Consider the following 20,348-nt stretch of genomic DNA (forward strand, 5'->3'; position numbering starts at 1 on the left):
CTGCCTGGAGATTTTACTTCATTCCTTCCTTCAGGGGGTGTGCTAGGTGCTGGGTTCGCGTCCACATTTCCAACCCCTGCATGTGGTGGAGTAGGGAAGCTCACTTAAATATTCTGTTTTCCAGGACCCATCCTTCCCTGTCTTTCCTTTTCTCAATCATAGAGGCCCAGTACTGTCCTCTAGCTAGGTGCAGGAACGTACAGAGGGAGGGGGCTCCCCATCTCATGGGAGAGTCGGCCTGTGACAGGAGGTGGACAGTAAGTGCTGTTTTCAAACATTTCAATCCCTTAAAAGGCATTCTCCTTGAAATCCCAATTTAATAATTCCATTTCTTATTAGCAAATCTTATTTGTGAGCCTGTGAGTCCTAAGGCCAGGGGTACAAAGATGACTAAGACTCAGGTACTGACCTTTATTGTTTCTCAAAGATTTCACCCTGTATGGCTGGTGGTGTGGGGGCGCCATTGGATGGTACATGACCTTGGTATCTATAACCAGCCCATCAGATAAGCAGTTTCAGGGGTGTTATTGTTTAAGAAAAGATGGAAGTAGGTATTTGGGGATAAATAGGTGAGTTGTCTTGAAGAAAAATTTTAAATTCAGGTAATATTTTGATAGGAACAAATTATAAAGTGTAGTTAGGGGAACACTGACCCACAGAGACAGTGCAACTAATGAAATCCCAGAGGATGAATTGATTAGTTCTGACTGAGGGAAACACAAGGGCTTCATCATTAAAAGTAAGCTTTAGTCTGATTTTCAATGGAGTACAAATTAATCAGATTTTAATAAAAACCTGTGTTGTAGTCAACTGATTTTCAAAATAGTAGTATTACCTGATAACTATTTTGTCTCATTGTGAAAAGATGCATTTTCCAGAATATTTGTTGCAACCTGGCAGTGAAATTAGAAAAGACATGAATATCTAACAGAAAATGTTATACACTGATACAGAGGAATAGTATGCAGCCGTTACAAATGATGGTGTCGGTGTGTATATGTTTGCGTGGAAAGACATTCACGATATCTAGATGAGAAAAAAAAATGTGAGATTAAAAGGCCTGTAATGAAAAGCCCTAAAGGATGTGCTAATGTGTTAACAATGATTATCTCTTTAGGTGCTGGGATTTCAACTGATTCTTTTTTTAACCTCCTGGTATGTTCTAATTATGAAATGAACATAGGTACCTTTTTTTTAAATAGAGAAAAGTTCAGTTTCACATTTCGTTTCCATAGAGAGGATGGTAGAGCTTTTCCGATCCTGTTGTGACTTCTTTTCTTACAGATGTGGGGGCACGGTCGGTGCTGTTTTCACTTGTCCACTCGAAGTCATTAAGACGAGGTTGCAGTCTTCAAGATTAGCTCTTCGGACAGTCTATTATCCTCAGGTTCATCTGGGGACCATTAGTGGCGCTGGAATGGTGAGACCAACGTCTGTGACACCAGGGCTCTTACAGGTTCTGAAGTAAGTTCAGTCCCCATTCTGGACTCCTGCCCCCACTATCAGCGCAGAATGTTTACTAAGCCCATGAGATGGGATGTTCTATTTTTACAAGCTTTGTCCAAATTTGAGAATTAGGTTTCTGTACCAATACCTTTGAACTCTGACCTTGTTTCCTTGGCTGCAGGGCTCCTGCTATGCATGTGATCAGCGTCTGGGGACAGTTAAAGTAAACCTAACAAAGCAAACCCTGAATCCACGTTTAAATTGTTGCATCAAAGTGTTATTCTTGCCCCCACATCTGTTGAGGGCTAGCAAGAAGCCCTGGTGGTAGAATGAAATTAAAAATCTGAAAGTTGTACAAGAGAAGGGCTGTGAATATTTTAAGAGGAAGTAATATGGAAACAGAATGTTACACTTTTTTACTTTTTATTTGGAAGTAATTTTACATTTATAAAAAAGTTGTGAGATATATTTAGTAAAATGGTCTTTAACATTTTTGTTTCATACCTAGGCTACCTGCTTAATTTATTACTGTTACTGCATGAAGAATAATCTCCTCTGCTTAAGTTGAATTTGGCTTATCAGTCTCTATGCTTAGGGCAAAATCACAAATTCAGAAGAGCCCCGGCAGTGTCTGCGTTTTACCTCAGGGCCTTGTACTTTAAAAGAGATATTCCATAAATGATGGTTGAATTTGACCCCACAAGATATTCAGGTCTTTAAAACCGATCATTGGGAGAGTGTGTGTTCAAGACAGACACTGCTGTGTATCAGTGTGGATGTTTTGTTGGGAAACATTAGAAAAAGATGTAATAAAATAGAAATACTCTGTCTCAATAACCACAATACTTCTCACTTTGGGCAGAGTTTAGTCACATTTTAGATAAGGTGGAATGAATTGGAAAGGACTTAATTTATTTCTAGGTACATTTTGTTTTTAAAGCTGCCTTCCAAGTCTCTCAGGCACTCACGCCAAACATGTGTAAGAGGGTGCATCCGAGCTCATGGGGCCATAGAGGCTGCCAAGGGCAGGGTCCCAAGTGAGTCAGAAACCCATCTAGGGAAAGGGAAGGCTGGTACCCAAGACTCCAGGAGAATCCATTTTTCAAAAATTAACCACTGAGAAGGGGAGGGGAGACACAAGGCAGAGGTTAAGGCACATTTGCCCTCAGTAAGGAGAGGACAGGCCACTTCCTCAGAGAGCATGACACTGAAGACACCCTGCCCTGGTTTGCCTTTTATAAGTTTTGTCATTAGCAGTGTCTAATGACACCTTTCTTCTGAGGAACTTAAGTGCTTTGGACGCAATGAAACAGAGAAGTAGTTTGCCAACTCTACTAACATCCAAGGTAAACTTCCTCTTACATACTTGCCAATAGCTCATGACTAGTGGTTTTGCATATTTACAGTAACTGGGAAACTGGTGCCCAGAAGCGGTGGGTGCCACAGGGCCTAGCCCTAAGGTGAACGGGAGTGTCTCTTTGGTGCAGGTGCTTTAGGATGCATGTTCTGTGGCTCTAGTATCTGTCTCTCTATCTCCAATAATCTCCCCTAAATGTATATTCTACCCCGGTCAGGGCAATTGTTTGCTAAAATGTAAACCAAAGGAAAAAAAAAAAAGCCTCTCCATCTTTTAAAACACATGGACAGTAGTGCCCACACCACACACCAGCAACCTGTTTTCCTCACTGGTGTGACTTGAGACCTCATGCCCCTCTCCACCTTCAGGCTGTTCTTGGAGGAGCAGCCAGGGAACCCTCTTCTCGGAGCCTCCCAGGCCACCTTCTCCTGAGGGACCACCAGAGCTACCCCTGAGGCCTGCCAGGCTCAGCACTGCTGTCGTCTCCCAGCACTGCTCTGACTTCATCTCGTATTTCTCCTCCCCAACCCCTTCAGCGACACTGGCCTCCTTACTGTCCCTTTAAAAGACTGGGAACATTGGAACATTCCACAGCAGGGCCTTTGTCCTGGACATTATCTGCATGGCTGGCTCTCCATTGTCACCTTTGCAGGAGGGCCTTGCAGTGACCATGCTGTTTAAAACTGAGCCCTCCCTTCATGCCCCATTCTTCCTTCCCGCTTTATTTGTATCCATAGCACTTACCTCCATCCATAATACAGTGTAGTTTTCAAAAGATTTAGAAAGTATTTATACCGTTTATTTTCTCTCCCTGCCCCCACCAGAATGGAGGTTCCGGAGAGGCAGAGACTTTGATTTGTTCTGACCACTGAGGTATCCCCTAGTCCTGAGAGTGCAGCCTGTCCCACAGCAGGAATTCAGTACTGGTAGGATGAATGGATGAATTTTGGCACATCAGTAAAATACTGACTATAAAGAGTTTAACACACACTCCTTCCCCGGCCATGTAAACGATAAATGTTAGCTGCAATCTAATACTTTCTGTACTTTTTAAACATAGGATTTATAACTGAGTTTCTCAGTGGCCAAAAGAAAAGGGGGACTGTCGTATTGCATAATTCTCATCGGAAGAAAGCATACTTGCTCTTGAGGAGGAATGTCTTTTCCTGTTAATAAGTACTGAAAGCAGCCTGTTACCCAGTACTTACATGGAGACAGTGCGCCCTCATTAGAACCATTGTCTTGGAGGGTGGTTTCGTGGAAGATGACTGCTTTTCACTTCACCACCACCCCGGTGAGGCCGCCCTCCTCTCGCCTGGTTATTGGACTGCTTTCAGATTCTTCCATTCACCACCCTCAGGCTAAGGGCAGTGATGATGGTCTACGGAACAGGCTCTTTATCTCGGAAGTAAACCCAGGACAAGCATCCGGGCCTTTTCTCTGTATCACAAAGTCCAGCAAAGTTGTCTGTTCACAGTTTTAGAAGCTTTTGGGTTTATCAAATGATTATTCGTTTAAAACCAAGCTGCTTATTATTAGTCTTAACTCTTTGAAGAAGTACTACATGCTTAAAGACTTACCAGGCAATGGAGTTTGTTTACAGGAAGTTTGCTTTGCAAAATGCACACCAGTGTTTGCTTGTGTCTTCTATTAACCTATTAGAGGAAAAACATTCACCATTGAAGTACTGATTACCTTTATATTTTGAATATAGTTACTTAAAAAGAAAAAAGGAAAGATGTTAACACATTTAGGCTCTCCCTATTAAATTTTCCAAACAGTAATAATATATCCATTAAGTTCAAGTATCTGCTTTAAAAAGTCTTATGACTTAGTCTTTTTTTTTTTTTTTTAGTAAGCAGAACCTATTCTTTAAACTACTCAGGTACCTTATTTTTGTTTTTTTCAAGTATCTTTTTAGTCTGAAAAGGAATATATTAGTGAAGTTGTCTCTCTTTTAAAAAGCGGATGTGTTCAGATGGGGACTTTGTCTCGGATCGGTCTGTGGCATGCGTGTTATGATCTAAAACTAGTGAAGAGAATGAGATGCTCCAAACAAGCCTCTGACTTCCTTTTGCATTTCTTTCCTAAATGAAAGTTTATACAACCATGGGAAAATTAGTCTCAGTCCGAACATGCTTTATTTTGAAGCTGGAGAGTACCATTTATAGTAGGAACTTGATTGTTCCAGAAAAGTTTTGTAAACATCCAGATAGGTTAGAAGTTTGAATTATGTAACAGATTTGACTTTTTGCCTACTGTTAATACGTGTAACTATGGAGACAGCCTTTCTGCAGTTCTTAAAAGGCCCAAGTCACTTGAGGACACGAGCTCACTGCTGCATTATGGATGAGAGGCTCCGAGCTTCCTGGAGGCAGAGGCTCCCTTAATGGTGTTTAAGTGACTCCTGGTGCTGGCTGCACAGAGAGCATTAATGGGGACCTCCTATAAACTTTAAAAAAGTTTGCCTATATTGACCATTTGAAGTCTTTTACATACTGTATTATAAAGTGTAGGTCACTTGAAGGTATTATTTGAGAGAAGTTTTGGAGAGCTTGGCTTTTTAAAAGCACAATCTTGTTTTGAGAAGGAGTAACAGTAAAGTGTTTAAAGTTGAAAACACTAAATTCTCATGCCTCTAGTAAGGACCAAATGGCTTAGCTTTTGGCCAGTGTGCAAATGCACTGAAGCCCTGTGGACGTCATTTGGAGTATTAGGTTTACAGAAACCCACGAATTGTCTTTACCCCAACGGCTTTGTGAGCTAAAAGCATGAGTTCAGTATTTTTATAACCTATGACCTATAGCTTTTTTTTTTTTTGCATTTTTTAAAATTGAAGTATAGTCAGTTTACAATGTTGAGTCAATTTCTGGTGTGCAGCATAATGTTTCATACATATACATACATATATTCAATTTCATATGCTTTTTCATTATAGGTTACTACACGGTATTGAGTGTAGTTCCCTGTGCTACACAGTGGGACCTTGTTGTTTATCTATTTTATATATAGTAGTTAGTATCTGTAAATCTCAAACTCCCAGTTTGTCCCTTCCCACCCCCTTTACCCCCATATAGCTTTTTTATTTTTAAGAATTTTATTTTGAAATAATTTCAAACTTACAGAAAAGTTATAGAAACAGTACAGATAACTTGCTTATATTCTCCACCTCAGGTCACCAGTTTTAACATTTTTGCCACATTTGTTTATTTGTGTTTGCTTTATGTATACAAGCATACTTTTTTTCTGAACCATTGGAAAATAAGTTACACATATTATATCACTTTACCCCTAATTCTTCAGCATTTATTTCCTAAGAACAATGCTATTCTCTTAAAACCACAGTACAGTTTTCAAATTCAAGAAATTTAATATTGATACACTGTTGTTTAACTAATCTGTAGTCTATATCCCAGTTTTATCATTTGTTGTTAAGTGATTAATTTAGCACAAGAGCTAAATTTTATTTTAAAACTCAATTCCTGCCAGTATCTCTTCTATTTTCAAGGACTTTTTCAGTGAGCCTTTCTGTAGTTTGTTGTTTAACTGCTTTATTAAAATTAATTTATATACCATACAATTTGCCCACTTAAAGCATACAGTTCAGCTGTTTTCGTGAATTCACAGAGTTTTGTGCAACCACCACGACAGTTTGATTTTAGAACTTTTTCACCCCCACCACAAGGATCCCCTCACCTGTTTACGGCCACTCCCCATCCCCAGGCGCCCAACCCTGGACAGCCAACCACTAGTCTACTTTGTCTCTATCGATTTGTCTCCTGGATATTTCATATAAATGAGATCACACAACATAATGGCCTTTTGTGTCCACTGCTTTCACTTAACATAAAGTTTCTGGAAGGTTCATCCTTGTAGTGTGTGTCAGTTCCTCCTTTTTCTTGCCAAATGATGTTCTGTTGTATGGCTAGGTCCTATTTGAAACACATTGCTTTGACCTTCCCAGATGCCGCTAAAAAAAGAGAAGAAATGTATGCTGTACTTCAGTGAGATGCACTCTCTCGTTGTCTAGTGTGGCAAGCAGAGTACCTTCATGTGACACTCAGTCACTGGAGGGTTTAGTCTGGGCCACACAGACAAGAGTGCATCTTGGGATCACTTAAAAGGGCCTGGGTTGATACCTGCCAGTAAGGAAAAGAGTCTATGATTAGAAAAGAAGACTTTTGTCTCCCACTGCTTTTAAGTAATTTAATTATATAGATAGAACTGAGGTCTAGTTTATTACTTTTTTTAATAATAGCTTTATTGAGGTATTATTCACATACGATAAAATTCATCCTTTTAAAATACACAGTTCAGTGGGTTTGAATATATTCACAGAGTTATATGACCACCACTACTGTCTAATTCTAGAAAATCTCCATCACACCAAAGAGAAACATACCCATTAGTAATCATTCTCCATTTCCCCCTCCCCCAGCCTCTGGCAGCCACTAATCTACTTCATCTCTAGAGATAAGTATTTTATGCTTTTCGTTGCTATTGTGAAGTGGAATTTAAATTTCCATTTCAGACTGTTTGCTGCTACTATGGAGAAATACAATTGGCTTTTGTATATTAATCTTGTATCCTGCAACCTTATTGAACTTGTTTATTAATTATAGTGATTTTTTAGTGGACTCCTTAGTTTTTCCTTCTGTATATATAAGCCCATGTAGTCTGTGAATGTAGATAGATTTGCTCTTTCCTTTCCAATCTAGATACTTCTGTTTATTTTCTCTTGTCTAATTGCTAGCCTCCTACTTTTTAGGAAAGCTGTTAAAGGTACAAATATTCTTATATTGAAATATTTTATAAACATCCAGAAATTTGTAGAAGAGAAGGCTAAGATTCAAATTTTTATTTTGTTTGTCCATTCAGGGGATCTAGACTATGAAACATTACACTGATCTGAAGAAAGAAAGAAAGCTACAAACAGATAAAACTTTAACATCATCCAACATGCCACAGACCAAAATATCAGCTTAACCTCATGTGCAGCAAAAATTTCAGCTTTGTTTTAAAAACTTTCTCTATGGGAGAAGTGGAAATTGGTGGAAACAGAATTGGCTATTGGCTTTATAGGAAAATGTTTTCCATAAAGTGGAAGATACCTTTTAATCTTACCTTCAGTGTCGTAATAAAAGGTAAAACATTACATAAACTCTTTTGACAGTAGGATTATCTGTGAGCTAGATCATCTCGGAATGCTGTCATATTGGAGGTACTAATTACCAAGTTAAAAAAAAATCCACAGAAAAGAAGATTAAACTGGAGAGGACCATAATTTAACAATATAAATTCTCTAGGATACCATGAAGATTGAGCCATTGAAAAGAATAAATTTAACCAATTTGAAGATCATTATGTTATAGTAGGAAAAGAATGTTCTATGCAAGCCTTTGAGAATTCTCTTATAGTCATTTTTAGTCAGAGACCATACTTAATTTTTTTTTTTAAAGCAGGCTGGCAAGGATGTGGAAAATTTTAAACCTTTGTGCGTTGCTGGTAGGAATGTAAAGCGGTTCAGCTGCTGTGGTGGATAGCGTGGCAAAGCAGGGACCTGAGCAGATACTGGACACTCATGTTCACACTTGTGTTCACAGTAGTCAAAAGGTGGAAGCAGCCCAAGTGTCCACTGACAGGCAAATGGGTGAACAGCACGTGGGGCATCCATATAACGGAGTGTTATTTAGCCTTAAAAAAGGGCTTTCTGACACATGCTGTAACAAATAACCTTAATGACACTGTGCTAAGTAAAATGAGCCTGTCACTAAAGGACAAATGCTATATGATTCACTCATATGAGGTCCCTAGGGTAGGCAAGTTCACAGAGACAAATTAGAGTGGTGTTTGCGAGGGGAGGGCTAGTTCGTATTTAATGGGTGTGGAATTCCAGTTTGAGAAGATGAGGAGGGTCTAGAGATGGATGGTGAGAGTTGTACAACAGTTTGAATGTACTTACTGCCACTGAACTGTACACTTAAAAATGGTTAAAATGGTAAAAAAAAAAAAATTTATGTGTATGTTACCACACTAAAAAAAAGTTTTTAAAGAAAAAGCAAGGCACAGTATTTTCTTTGAACTCAAGATACTAGGTTTTGGCTTTAAATAGCAGTCATCCATCACGTGAAAATTACTAGGTTTTTCTACTCCTTATATCCCTGGTTGGGGCTCTCCTACAATGAGTAAAGGTCTAGAAGATAGGATTGTTATAAATAAGGAGTAAATCCAAAAGAAATGCCATCCGAAGACATTTCTGAGCCTGTTTGTCAGCAAATCTTGTCATAACGAGGACACTGTTTCCTGTGTCAGACCCTTTGCCAGATGCTCACACTGCCTGACTAGCACTGTGGTGTGAGGTGCAAACCCTGAACCTTGCTCCCGGATGAACAAGGGGAAAGACTTGGAAGCATGGTTTTTCACTGCAGTAATGAAAGCATTATTTTTCACTCTTCTGATTCTGTATTGTAATATAATCAGATGAGACTCTGGGGTTTGTAAACGTTCTGTTCTGTATTTATTCACGGAGCTAATGTGAAGGCTGACCCTCATCATTTTGCATAGGCCTTGCCTAAGGATTTTAAAGTTAGATCTTTTCTTTCTATTCAGGTCGATCTTGGAGAAGGAGGGACCAAAGTCACTTTTTAGAGGCTTGGGTCCAAATTTGGTTGGAGTTGCACCATCAAGGTAAGTGTTGAACTTGCGGCTGACTCACTACATACAGCATGCAGTGTAATATGCAGGGTCCTTCCCAGAGGGGCAGTACTGCTAGGTGGCTGGGTTCTTTTTCTGTGTGGGGTTTGCCCAAATACATCTGATGTCTAGCAACAGGGATAACTCTTGGTGAGTCTTTTAGTGTGTGTGTGAGAAAGAGATTCTAGTTATTTTATTCTTAAGTTGAAAATTCGTCTGCTCCCATCACCTGAAGTCTTCGCTAAATAAGTGTTTACTGCTCTGAGCATGGCCTGTGTCAGCAGCGTTGGCATCACCTAGGAGCTTGTTAAAACTGAGATCTCAGACCACACCCCAGACCTACATCAGAATTTGTGTTCTAACCAGACCCCTGTGTGATTCACTTGTACTTGACAGCACTGATCTGAAGGAATTTTAAAGACTTCTAGACTTTATATAAAACAGCATCCTCATTTTGTTAACAATTCTCTTCAAAGCTTACTTGAATATATCAAGCTTCACTGTCCCAAAACAATAGTCACTGGCCACATAGGGCTATTTAAATTAATTAAAATTAAAAACTCAGTTCCTCAGGCTCACTAGCCATGTTTCAGGTACTTAGTATTCGTATGTCACTAGTGGTTCCTGCACTGCAGATCGTAGATACAGAACATTTCCGTCTCTGCAGAAAGTTCTGTTGGACGGCGCTGACGCAGAGGATAGACATGTGAGGTGTGCAAGTGAGGAGGTGTGTCGGGGAGTGTGTGTGTGTGTGTAGCAAAAAGTAGGTAAGAAACTGCTTCCTGCGAGGGGAGCTGGGTGACAGCAGTAGGACACTTACCTGAATCTACGTGATACTCGAATAGACCTTAAGGAGAATTAATCTTTATAACAAAAATGAGAATGTTATTTTATACAAAGTGAAGACTAAAAGCTTCTAGAGTTCTTGCAGATCGGTGCTTCAATTTATGTACAAATCTCCTGAGGATGTTGTAAAAATGCAGAATCTTATTAAGCCTTTTTGTTCCTTTAGGATTGTGTAACTTATGTGTATATTCTATTTAAATATAGAAAGTACTTGTCTGTGAGCTTATACGGGGGGGTGTGCATTCCTAAGAGAAGGCAGACATACTGCATATACATAGGAAATAAAGAAAATGGAGTCAGACCTGCTTGTGGACAGTGCTAAATTGGTAGCACCTGTTAATGTGATAGCGATTCATGACTGTACCACAGCCATGTAGAACAGTTGGGCCCTAGAGAAAACGGAAGACCGTTTTATAACATTGGAAGTAGTCAGGATTCTAAGATGCAAAATACATTCTGTGATTGATCCATTGGCCAGTTGACATTGCTGGTGAAGGAGCAGGGAAAATCACAGCCAGCCCCCGCTCCCCAGCCCCAGCAAGAGAGGAGACAGTCAGAAGAGGAAAAAGCAGACAGAGAAGGGGAGACCAGAAAGGCGGGAGGGGAAGGCTGACACCACTTCCGGGAGTCCCTTTGGGGTTAAAGAACATGTCAGTGGAGGGAGCTGTTTATAAAAACACGTATGCTGTTCCTCTGAGATCCCGAGCCATCAGAAAAAAGGTCAGATTACACATCTGACATCCTCATTTTGGCATAAGGCAGGACAAGTGTGGTATGTTTCAGAAATACTACAAATTTTAAAAATTACAAGATATGTTGGTGCTTAAAGGATTGGCATTTTATCCAGAATGAAGAAAATAAATGGACTTTGTGTGTCTAGTACCAAAACCTCTTTTTCCTCAATTATTTTGGACACTTCCATCATCATTGAATACTTTCTAGAGGGACATGCAGGAGCTTCCTGAAGGTGCCTGCAGCAGGTTTTGGTTTTAGCACACATAAGGTCCAGCTTTTGGTTACATGTTAGCTTCTTTCCCATATCCCTACATTTCTCAGAGGTTGGGGAGGGACGTGTGTATGACGTCTCCATAGCGCTCTCTCTTTGTTCTAACAGGGCTGTGTACTTTGCGTGCTATTCCAAAGCCAAAGAGCAGTTCAATGGCATTTTCGTGCCTAATAGTAATATTGTGCACATTTTCTCAGCTGGCTCTGCAGGTAAGTTACTCTAGGGAGTAGAGATAACGTTTCTTACTCTCCTAAAGCATGTGTTGTGCCAAACAGCTTTTTCCAGGACTTAGAAATTAGCTCTCAGTTCCTGTTGCATCTAAAATCGTTTTTCTAAAGCTTTATGTTAGAACTGATAAAATGTGAGTGTTTAAGAGCAGCTTGTAACTTGATTCTATTTTCTTTTACTTCTAAAGCCTTTTATTCTCCCTCAAAATTGATAGGCTCTCATGCATGCTTTTGGTTAGTGTGATGTAGCTTTTAAAGTCATGTTAATGTGTTTTCATGTCTTTCTATTACATGAAGTGAATTTTCTAAAATTTGAGCTGCTGTTTCCGTGACCCCCTCACAGCTGGGTTCCATGCTGGGGATTCAGGGCTTGTGTTAGGATTCTCTGAGGGTCAGTGATAGGTCACACAGCTTCTGTTCCTTTTTGAGGGAATCATCCCACTTACTATAGAAAATTCATAACAGGATTTTTCCCCCAGGAAATACTTAGTTTAAAAAAAATGGACATGTGGATTGCTGAGAGAAGGCTGTCTTATTAGATATAAGTTTTATGTCTGTTTAAGTAAAAAGGTATTTTAGAGAATTAAATTGGCACTTTATGGAAAATTTCCACCCTCTGCCAGCCTGTAAGTTGTATGTACCTGTTTTGTCTCTGTTACTCCAAGTAAAAGTACTAGCAATCCATCTGAGTAGTTACAGATGATAATTTATGGACCCCAAATAGAAAATGATGTGACGCAAAGTTGCTTCACGCTAGAAAGGCATTTTACAGAACCTGGAGCTCTGAGCAGGGCATGCGGTGTTCAGAAGAGGTTGCTCTTCACGTAGGAGGCCGACAGCGAGTTAGCCATAAACTGTTCATCAGTTTTGTAACTTTTGCAAAATTAACTTAGAAGAACCCTTGGTAAATAAAGTGGACCTGGAGGGAGATTTTTAAACCACTATCTAGGGTCCTGTTATCTAATCAGTCTACTTAGACTGTGGAGGGGTGATGTATTCCATAAGACGCCCTGTGTGTCAAGCCAATACCATGATAGTGCTTTTTTGGTTGGTCCAGAATGATGAACGTTATTAAGACGGAGAAGACTTACTTTCAAAATGGTTCCTGTGAGCAGATCAGTCTTAAAACTTCAGGTTCCTAAAATGATTAGTCAGGTATTAAAATGTCTGAGTGTGGAGTCAGGTAAATGGAGATTTAGTTCCTTCTATTTTAAGTTATATATAAGGTGACCTTTTGGATTAGAATGGCAACACTTTAAACAAATTATTTCTGGACCTGAAGCTTTAAATTGAGTTTTAGAAGAGTTTCATGTTTACCACAGGAATCCCGTTAACAGAAATAACAACAGCACCACCCCGAGGCTGGGAAGACCAGACAGGGCTCCAGAAAACTGAGAGATCTGCTCTAAAGTCCAGCATACGAATAGGTGATACATCTTAGGGGACTGCGGCTTCCGTCTGCAGTATGGACATGCAACTGCTTCCTACTGTCCGTTTTTATTACTAAGCCATTGAAAGCCTGATTTTAAAGTTTATCACATGGAACAGCTTTAATAAGCACTGACCCTCTTCAGTGATAGCACTTTCTGTTCTTTTTTTTTTTCCTTCCAGCTTTTGTCACAAATTCCTTAATGAATCCTATTTGGATGGTTAAAACCCGGATGCAGCTAGAACGGAAGTAAGTTATTAATTGTTCCTTCCTTAATATAAGAACTCGTAGGGTTCCGCTGATTCCAGCTGTGGGGTGGGCTGCACAGCATCCTGAGCCAGGCGCATCCTTGTTTTGTCTGGGTATAAGCATGTGTAGAAACTCCTTTTGTTTTGAGGTTTGTACTGCCAAGGGCAATGGGGAGACAAGGGACAACAGAAAGAACTCCCAAGGGGATGGTGGAAGTCTTCTCAGTTGTGGCACCAGATCCACGGTCGTGACATTCTCTCAGAGTCATGGGTCTCTGCTCTTGGCAGACCCCACCTCCAGTTGGAGTATGGTGGGCTCTCCTCCAGGTGACCTCTCTTTCAAATGAGAAGATGCCAGTAAGGGCAGAACAGCAAATGCCCCAGGTCTCAAAAGGGTCATTTTAATCTCCAAGGCTTTCAAATAGCCGAGATTTCTGCCCTGAAACTCTAGCCAGTGATTCTTAACATTTTTCATGCGGTGGATTCCTTCCAGTGAAGCCTACAGGCACTTTTTAGAATAATGTTTTGCAAAGCAATGGAAACCAATTATTGAAATACAGTTATCAGTGTTTTTAAAAATTGCGATATAGTAATATACTTTTTTTTTAATTCGTTTTTTGACCGGCGGGGGTGGCAATAGGTTTATTTATTTATTTCAATATAAGTACTGGGGATTGAACCCAGGACCTCATGCATGCTAGGCATTCACTCTACCACTGAGCTATACCCTCCCCCTTAGTAATATACTTTTTTAATACATTAAATAACAAGATCAAACAGCATCCCAATGACTACCATAGTTTCATATTAATGATATTGGTATATGATGTTTTGTGATAGGATTCTAAGAACCCTTCTGTTACTAGGTTGCTTAGAAATGTGTGTGGGGCACTGGGAACTCCAGCTAGTACAGTCTAACTTTAAGCTACCTGTAAAGAAATGACTGAGAGGGGACGGGCAAGAGCGCCCTCTGGCAGTGGCAGTGGGATCTGCTTAGCTTGTTTTTCTGTCCAGTGACCACCACAGCCTCTGAATTGTCTGTCTTTGATTCCATATTCCCCCTAATCCATTCTTGCTGAAAGAACTTTCTAAAATTCATCAGGGCTAGTCATTTTGAACTAGCAAGATTGCTTGCTCAGAATCCTGGAGTGAATCCTTTTTACTCTCAGGATCAAATCCTGACTTCTTGGCATAACTTACATTCAAGATCTTCTGCAATTTTCCAAAAATGTCACGTGCTCTCATACTTCCATCTCTCTTGAGTCTGCTGACCTTCACCAGGAATCTGTTTTCCCCTTCTTGTCCCTCAAGAACGCCTACTTCTCCTGCAAGCCTCTGACCAGCATCCTCTCCTGGAAACCTTTGGTAATCACCTCCAATTCCAGGTGTGCGCTTGGTGTCCGAATATCACTTCTGTTTAGTAGTGGATACACGCACGAGTCAGCTGAGAGCCTTTATATTCTTTCTTCTCAACCTGCCTGGTAATGACCCACGTTCAGGACATTTCCCAGCTTTGTTTGGGTGGATTCTGTGAACATATCCCCCAACAATGAGTATTTGTTGCATGCTTCCTGTTCACTAGTCACGGTGGAAACAGCAGAGGATAAGACATGGGCCCTGCCTTCCAGAAGCTCACAGCTTCACAGAAAATAAATCAAGAGAATTATAGGCTGGTGGGATAAGCAGCCCTTGGTGTTCCAGGACCCTGGAGGGTCCCTAATGCAGTCTAGGCAGGATGTGTAGGGAGGCGAGGCCTCTGGTGGCAGCAACGTCCACCCCACCATCTGAAGAACAGCCAGGCAGGTGGCGGCGGTGACTTGTGTGTGCAGAAAGTCTGGAGGCGAGACAGCATTGTCCATCCTGAGCAGCTGAGAGAAGGGGTGTCCTGCACGTGGAGGTGCTGCAGCAGGAGGGAGTTACCGGATGATAAGGCTGAAGAAACGGGGCGGGGGGGGGCATGTCCTGAAAAGCCCTGGCTGGGAATGGGAGTCTGGACTTGGCTTTTATTTTGGGGCAGTGGAGAGCCACTAGAGCAGTGGTTCGGGGGCTTGTCCCCCAGGGAATGTTTGGCAGTGTCTAGAGACGTTTTTATTTCTCACCCGTTCGGTGGCACCTAGTAGACAGAGGCCAGGGTCGCTGCTAGCTACCCTACAACGCCTGGGACAACCCCCAACAGAGAGCTTTCTGGCCCAAAATAGCAATAGTGCGGAGGCTGAGAAACCCTGCATTAGAGGATTTTAAGCAGGAGAGTGGCATGCTTGCATTCGTGTTACAGAGGTCACTCCAGGGCAGGAGTGGGGACACCCATCGAGACCGGAGCAGGAGGGCGCCCTGGTCTCCAGCCCACAGGCGGGGTCTTGGATGTGCACCCAGTGTAAACACGGTCCATCCCGGGATTCCGTTTGTATCAGGCAGGTTTATGACCACTTCACATCGTGGGGTAGAGCATCCAAGCCTAAGGCTTTTGAGTTATTGTATCATCCATTCCATGTTTATAATTTTATAAATGTAGAAATAATAGAATCAAAATACGCCACTTGGAGACTAGAATGGTAAGAAAGAGCATTCTCGCACTCACCGCCCAGTCAGGATGTTGGTGAGCTTTCCTTCAACGTATTTGTATCATAATTTGATTATACTTTACACATAACTTTGTCCTGCTGTCCACTTTAAGTGCTTCCCCATATCTCACTGCCTTCACAACTATCTTTTTTTTATTATTTATGAATTTATCTTATTATTTTCATCATTATTATTATTTTAAATGGCGGTCCTGGGGATTGAACCCGGACCTCATGCACGCTAAGCACGCGCTCTACCACTGAGCCATACCCCTCCACATGACTGTCTTAGTTTACGTACCTATCCTGCGTTTAGACATTTGGATTGTTCTGATGACATTGCACTTGTATTTTCCTCTGTTTTGAGCATCTTCCATGTAGCTCTTTCCAAAATTGCTCCAAGACTATGAGCACATATCTGTGACTCTGGGCCCAGGTGCACACACTGTTCTGTGGGCCATCAGGTGTCCCAGCAGGTGGGCTCAGCCAACCACTGAACAGGGGGACGTGGCACCCATTGTTGATTTCTGTGTCACCCCATCGTCTTCGGGACTTGGTGCACAGCCGGCTCCTCACTGCAGGTCCTAATGGCCTGTCGCTGGTCTCCTTTATGCAGAGTGAGAGGCTCCAAGCAGAGGAACACACTCCAGTGTGCCCGCTACGTTTACCAGACGGAAGGCATTCGTGGCTTCTATAGGGGATTAACTGCCTCGTATGCTGGAATTTCAGAAACTATCATCTGTTTTGCTATTTATGAAAGTTTAAAGAAGTATCTGAAAGAAGCTCCATTAGCCTCTTCTCCAAATGGGACTGAGAAAAATTCCACCAATTTTTTTGGACTCATGGCAGCTGCTGCTCTTTCTAAGGGATGTGCCTCCTGTGTCGCTTACCCACACGGTAGGTTTTGCTTTCCTTCCAGAACAGTAAAGCGGCCAGCAGTTCGTGTCGGTGTGTCTAGACCTCTGAAGGTGAAATGCAGAGGCTGCAGGTAATGAGGTGACCGAGTCCCAGGGCAGCGGCTGCGGCACGAGGGCGCAGGTCATGTGAGCGATGGGAGCTCTGCTTTTCTCAGCTCCAGCTAACTGTGGTCCAGACTTTGATGGACAGAATGTGGGCCCTGTGTGGTGGAACTGTTGATGCTTTCAGAGAAGCCAGAAATCTGGATTTTACTTAAAATTTCTCAATTTTAAAAAATGACATGGAGGCCACGCTTTAAAAAATAGAGATCTCCCAGCCTCCACTTTGAATGGAGTGCTGAGTAAAACTACTTTGGCAAGCTTATTTTGTAAGGAACTATAGACCTAATGTTCTACTGAACTACTTTAAAAGAAAATAGCATAGTTTATTGTGCCATGAAAAACCGGGTTTGTTTTCGAAAGCCTGCTGCACCGTCAGCTGTGACAAATGCACACGGTCAACTTATAACAGGTCATTGAGTCCCCATCGTGTGCTGGGGCACAGAGCAGCCCCGCAGGCTCTCAGAAAAGAGGTCAGGATGCCTCTCGGGTCACGTGCCCTGACGTCTGCTTGGCAGGCGGTGACAGGTGTGCTGTGGGTGCCGGGATGAGGGAGGGCCAGGTGGGCCGGGGTCTGAAAAGGTAGGAGGCAGGTTTTAAGCTAGACAGAGTGGAGAAGGATCCTGGTAGGAGGAGAAAGTTGGGGAGCACCTGGAAAGAAAGTCTTGTTGAAGATACTGCCATACTTCATACAATTTATACCTCCAGTGAAATGGCAGGGTTTGTTTAACTGGGAGTAAAAAAAATCATGAATGACCTTAAAATTAAGTCCCATTCAAACTAAGCTGTTTTCTATCCTTTAGAAGTTATTTTTCACTTTTGTATGTATACATAAATGTCCCTAATTGACCAATTCCCAGAATTAGAAAATGTTCTGAAAAGAGCTTTTCATTGTCTCTGCATGACTGTCCCGTCCAAACAGAGTGGAGACAGCAGAGCGCGTAGTTGTACCGGAACAGTTGTAAAGCTGTGCACTTTGAGTTGCCCTCACATGCGTGGAAGTACAGTTCATCTGTAGCCTGCAATGTGTGATTTCTCTCCGCAGAAGTCATCAGGACACGGCTCCGGGAGGAGGGCACCAAGTACAAGTCTTTCGTCCAGACTGCTCGGCTGGTCTTCCGGGAAGAAGGTTACCTTGCCTTTTACAGAGGACTCTTTGCCCAGCTCATCCGGCAGATACCAAACACTGCCATTGTGCTGTCTACCTATGAATTAATTGTATACCTGTTAGAAGACCATGCTCAGTGACGGGCCAGGAAATTGTGCTCTAGAAGAATAAAGCTGAAAAACTCTAGAGAGTTTTTTTTTTCCATTGATGTTTAGAATGTTTGAGACCAAAACAGGAAAGGCCGTAAAATACCCAGCTCGTATCACCTGTTGGACGTTGCCTTTTGGAGTCATGCCTTCTGGAAGGTTAAAATTCATTAACGTTAACAGTTAATTAAAACTTTTGAGTTTTGTGGTTTTTGGGGTTTTTTTGTTGTTTTTAACTTAAGAGGATTTGGGATTAAGCAGCCAGTAAATTAAATCATGCTATTTAATTTAAGTATAAATTTGGTTTGTGTCCTCTTTCATGTCCACTGTACTGTAAAACTACAGCTAAGGACTTGAGCGAAGCATATACCTAAAAACACAGAAAAACTATAAAGTCAAAGTACAACCTGCTTTCTGATCTGACTGTAAGATCTTGCAGTGCTGGATGGGTAAGAAGTGTCACATTTTAGTGCCAGTGGGCAGACCAAGACAGGCTTCCCAGGTTTCATACAGGTTGATAATCTAAGCTTTCAGGCTGCTGAGTTAAAAAAAAAAAAAAAGTACAACTTTCTGACACTAAATCTTTAATCTGACAGTAAAACTATAAATGTTTTCCAGAAGTTATCCTCTAGGCCCACTTTGCACCAAAGGCAAGAGATTTAAAGAACTGTTTACCAGTTACCTTGCTCCAGGATGTATTTCCTGAGGCTCAGCCCAGGCAAGCCCGGGGACCCTGTAAGCAAGTTTGGGCGCAGCCTCCCGGCGTGGCTGTGAGTGTGGAACATGGAGCGTCGCAGATGTCCCCTGTCAGGTCTTCACCCTGTTCCCGGGGCTCCACTGCTGGACAAGAGGGGCAGGGCACAAGGGTGACCACCTGCCCCTGGGAGGGTTCCCCTTTATTCTGACAGGAGGCCCAGGTGTGGTTTAAATACCCCAGTTCAAGGTTGGGGGAAAAAAATCCTAGAAATGAGAAAAGACCAGAGTTTTAAACTCATGCCACGCCCCCCACCCCCCATTTTTAAAGGAAATTTAATAAGGGACAAAAGAATAATAAGACAAGGCAGGTGAGATGGATGGTCTCCCATTAGCTCTTTCACTGGAATTTGCATGTATTAAATACATTAAGGTTATTTTTCAATCTGATTATCTAGAAGGATCCTTGATTTTAATAACCGATGCATTGTAGTTTCAGATTCAGTGGCAGATGGCTTCTCAGCCTCCTGGCTAAGATCAGGTGCAGATTCAGTGGAAGATACCCTGGTAGGGATGAGAGGAGGACACTTTCAAATTAAAGTCCACTTGAGTTTAATTTTGTTCACCTTTGGTCATAAAGGAGGTGAGCTGGTGCTTTAGAGCCCTCTAGTATAATTTGCTTCAACTGTCCATACTAAGTAGAAATCAAAATAAATGACTTTAGTCAAGTTTCAGTGCTCCTAAAATGTGTGACGGTGAAGAGATTTCTATTCCAGAAGCTCACTTAAACTGTTTAATAGTGACACTTAGCCACCCTTTCCTATTTTTTTAACACCTTCCTATTTTAATATTTGTATCAAAACCTGAATTTTTCCTCAAGATTTTATCCAATATGAAGGTTAAAAGTTAGGTTGCTTAATATTCACTAGTTGGGTATGAGAATTATTTGGAAATAATTTAGAACTTACACATTCTTGAAGTAAGTTTGATGTTGACCTGGTATATTTCATTTTCTGCTTGCTCCTACGCCAGGGCATTGAAATGAAGAAGCACTGAGTACCAAAAGTAGGAAGAAAACAAGCATGAAAAAGTGATGTTTCCTTTATAAAGGGGCTTGTTGGATTTTAAAGTAGGAAATATCACTGAGCTGCTAATGGAGAAATCCCACGATTTATTTCTCTCCTCCTTGAGCTTAGTCACTGAGATTTCACCATTTTTCAGTAATCATATGTATAAGACTTTTAAAGCCTTCATTGCTTTCCATTGTGTGCCAAGCACTGTGCAAGGTGTACTTATTTTCCCATTTAAATTAATTCTGACAATCTTGTGAGGCACAGATTATCAGCATCCACATTTTACAAGTAAGAGAGGCTCCGAGGCATACGTGACTTGCCGGAGGTAAGTAGTAAACTGACCAATTGTGGGTTCGTGCCGCTTGTGGAGTAGATAAATGTTAAGGTAGAGAGGGTGTCCCAGCCTGTGCAGTGATCTGACCCGAAGCCAAGGTCCAGCAAACCGTTCTATTCCTTTCAGTGAGGGAGCATGATTCCACAGGTGTTACCCTGATGGAGG

General features: G+C 41.6%; 1 protein-coding gene across 1 annotated transcript in view; it reads left to right on the forward strand.

Annotated features, from left to right (window-relative positions):
- SLC25A33 (solute carrier family 25 member 33) overlaps window positions 1-18,382 on the forward strand; it is a 28,283-nt gene extending 9,901 nt beyond the window's left edge. Inside the window, exons 2-7 of the mRNA XM_032495140.1 lie at window positions 1,285-1,464; window positions 9,413-9,490; window positions 11,457-11,557; window positions 13,187-13,253; window positions 16,430-16,710; window positions 17,875-18,382. Of these exons, the coding sequence (XP_032351031.1) occupies window positions 1,285-1,464; window positions 9,413-9,490; window positions 11,457-11,557; window positions 13,187-13,253; window positions 16,430-16,710; window positions 17,875-18,077 (910 nt within the window). The 3' untranslated portion in view covers window positions 18,078-18,382. The remainder of the gene's footprint in view (window positions 1-1,284; window positions 1,465-9,412; window positions 9,491-11,456; window positions 11,558-13,186; window positions 13,254-16,429; window positions 16,711-17,874) is intronic.
- Window positions 18,383-20,348: the final 1,966 nt, after the last annotated feature.

This window comes from Camelus ferus, chromosome 13 (genome assembly GCF_009834535.1).
Source record: "Camelus ferus isolate YT-003-E chromosome 13, BCGSAC_Cfer_1.0, whole genome shotgun sequence".
Classification (NCBI taxonomy): Eukaryota; Metazoa; Chordata; class Mammalia; order Artiodactyla; family Camelidae; genus Camelus; species Camelus ferus.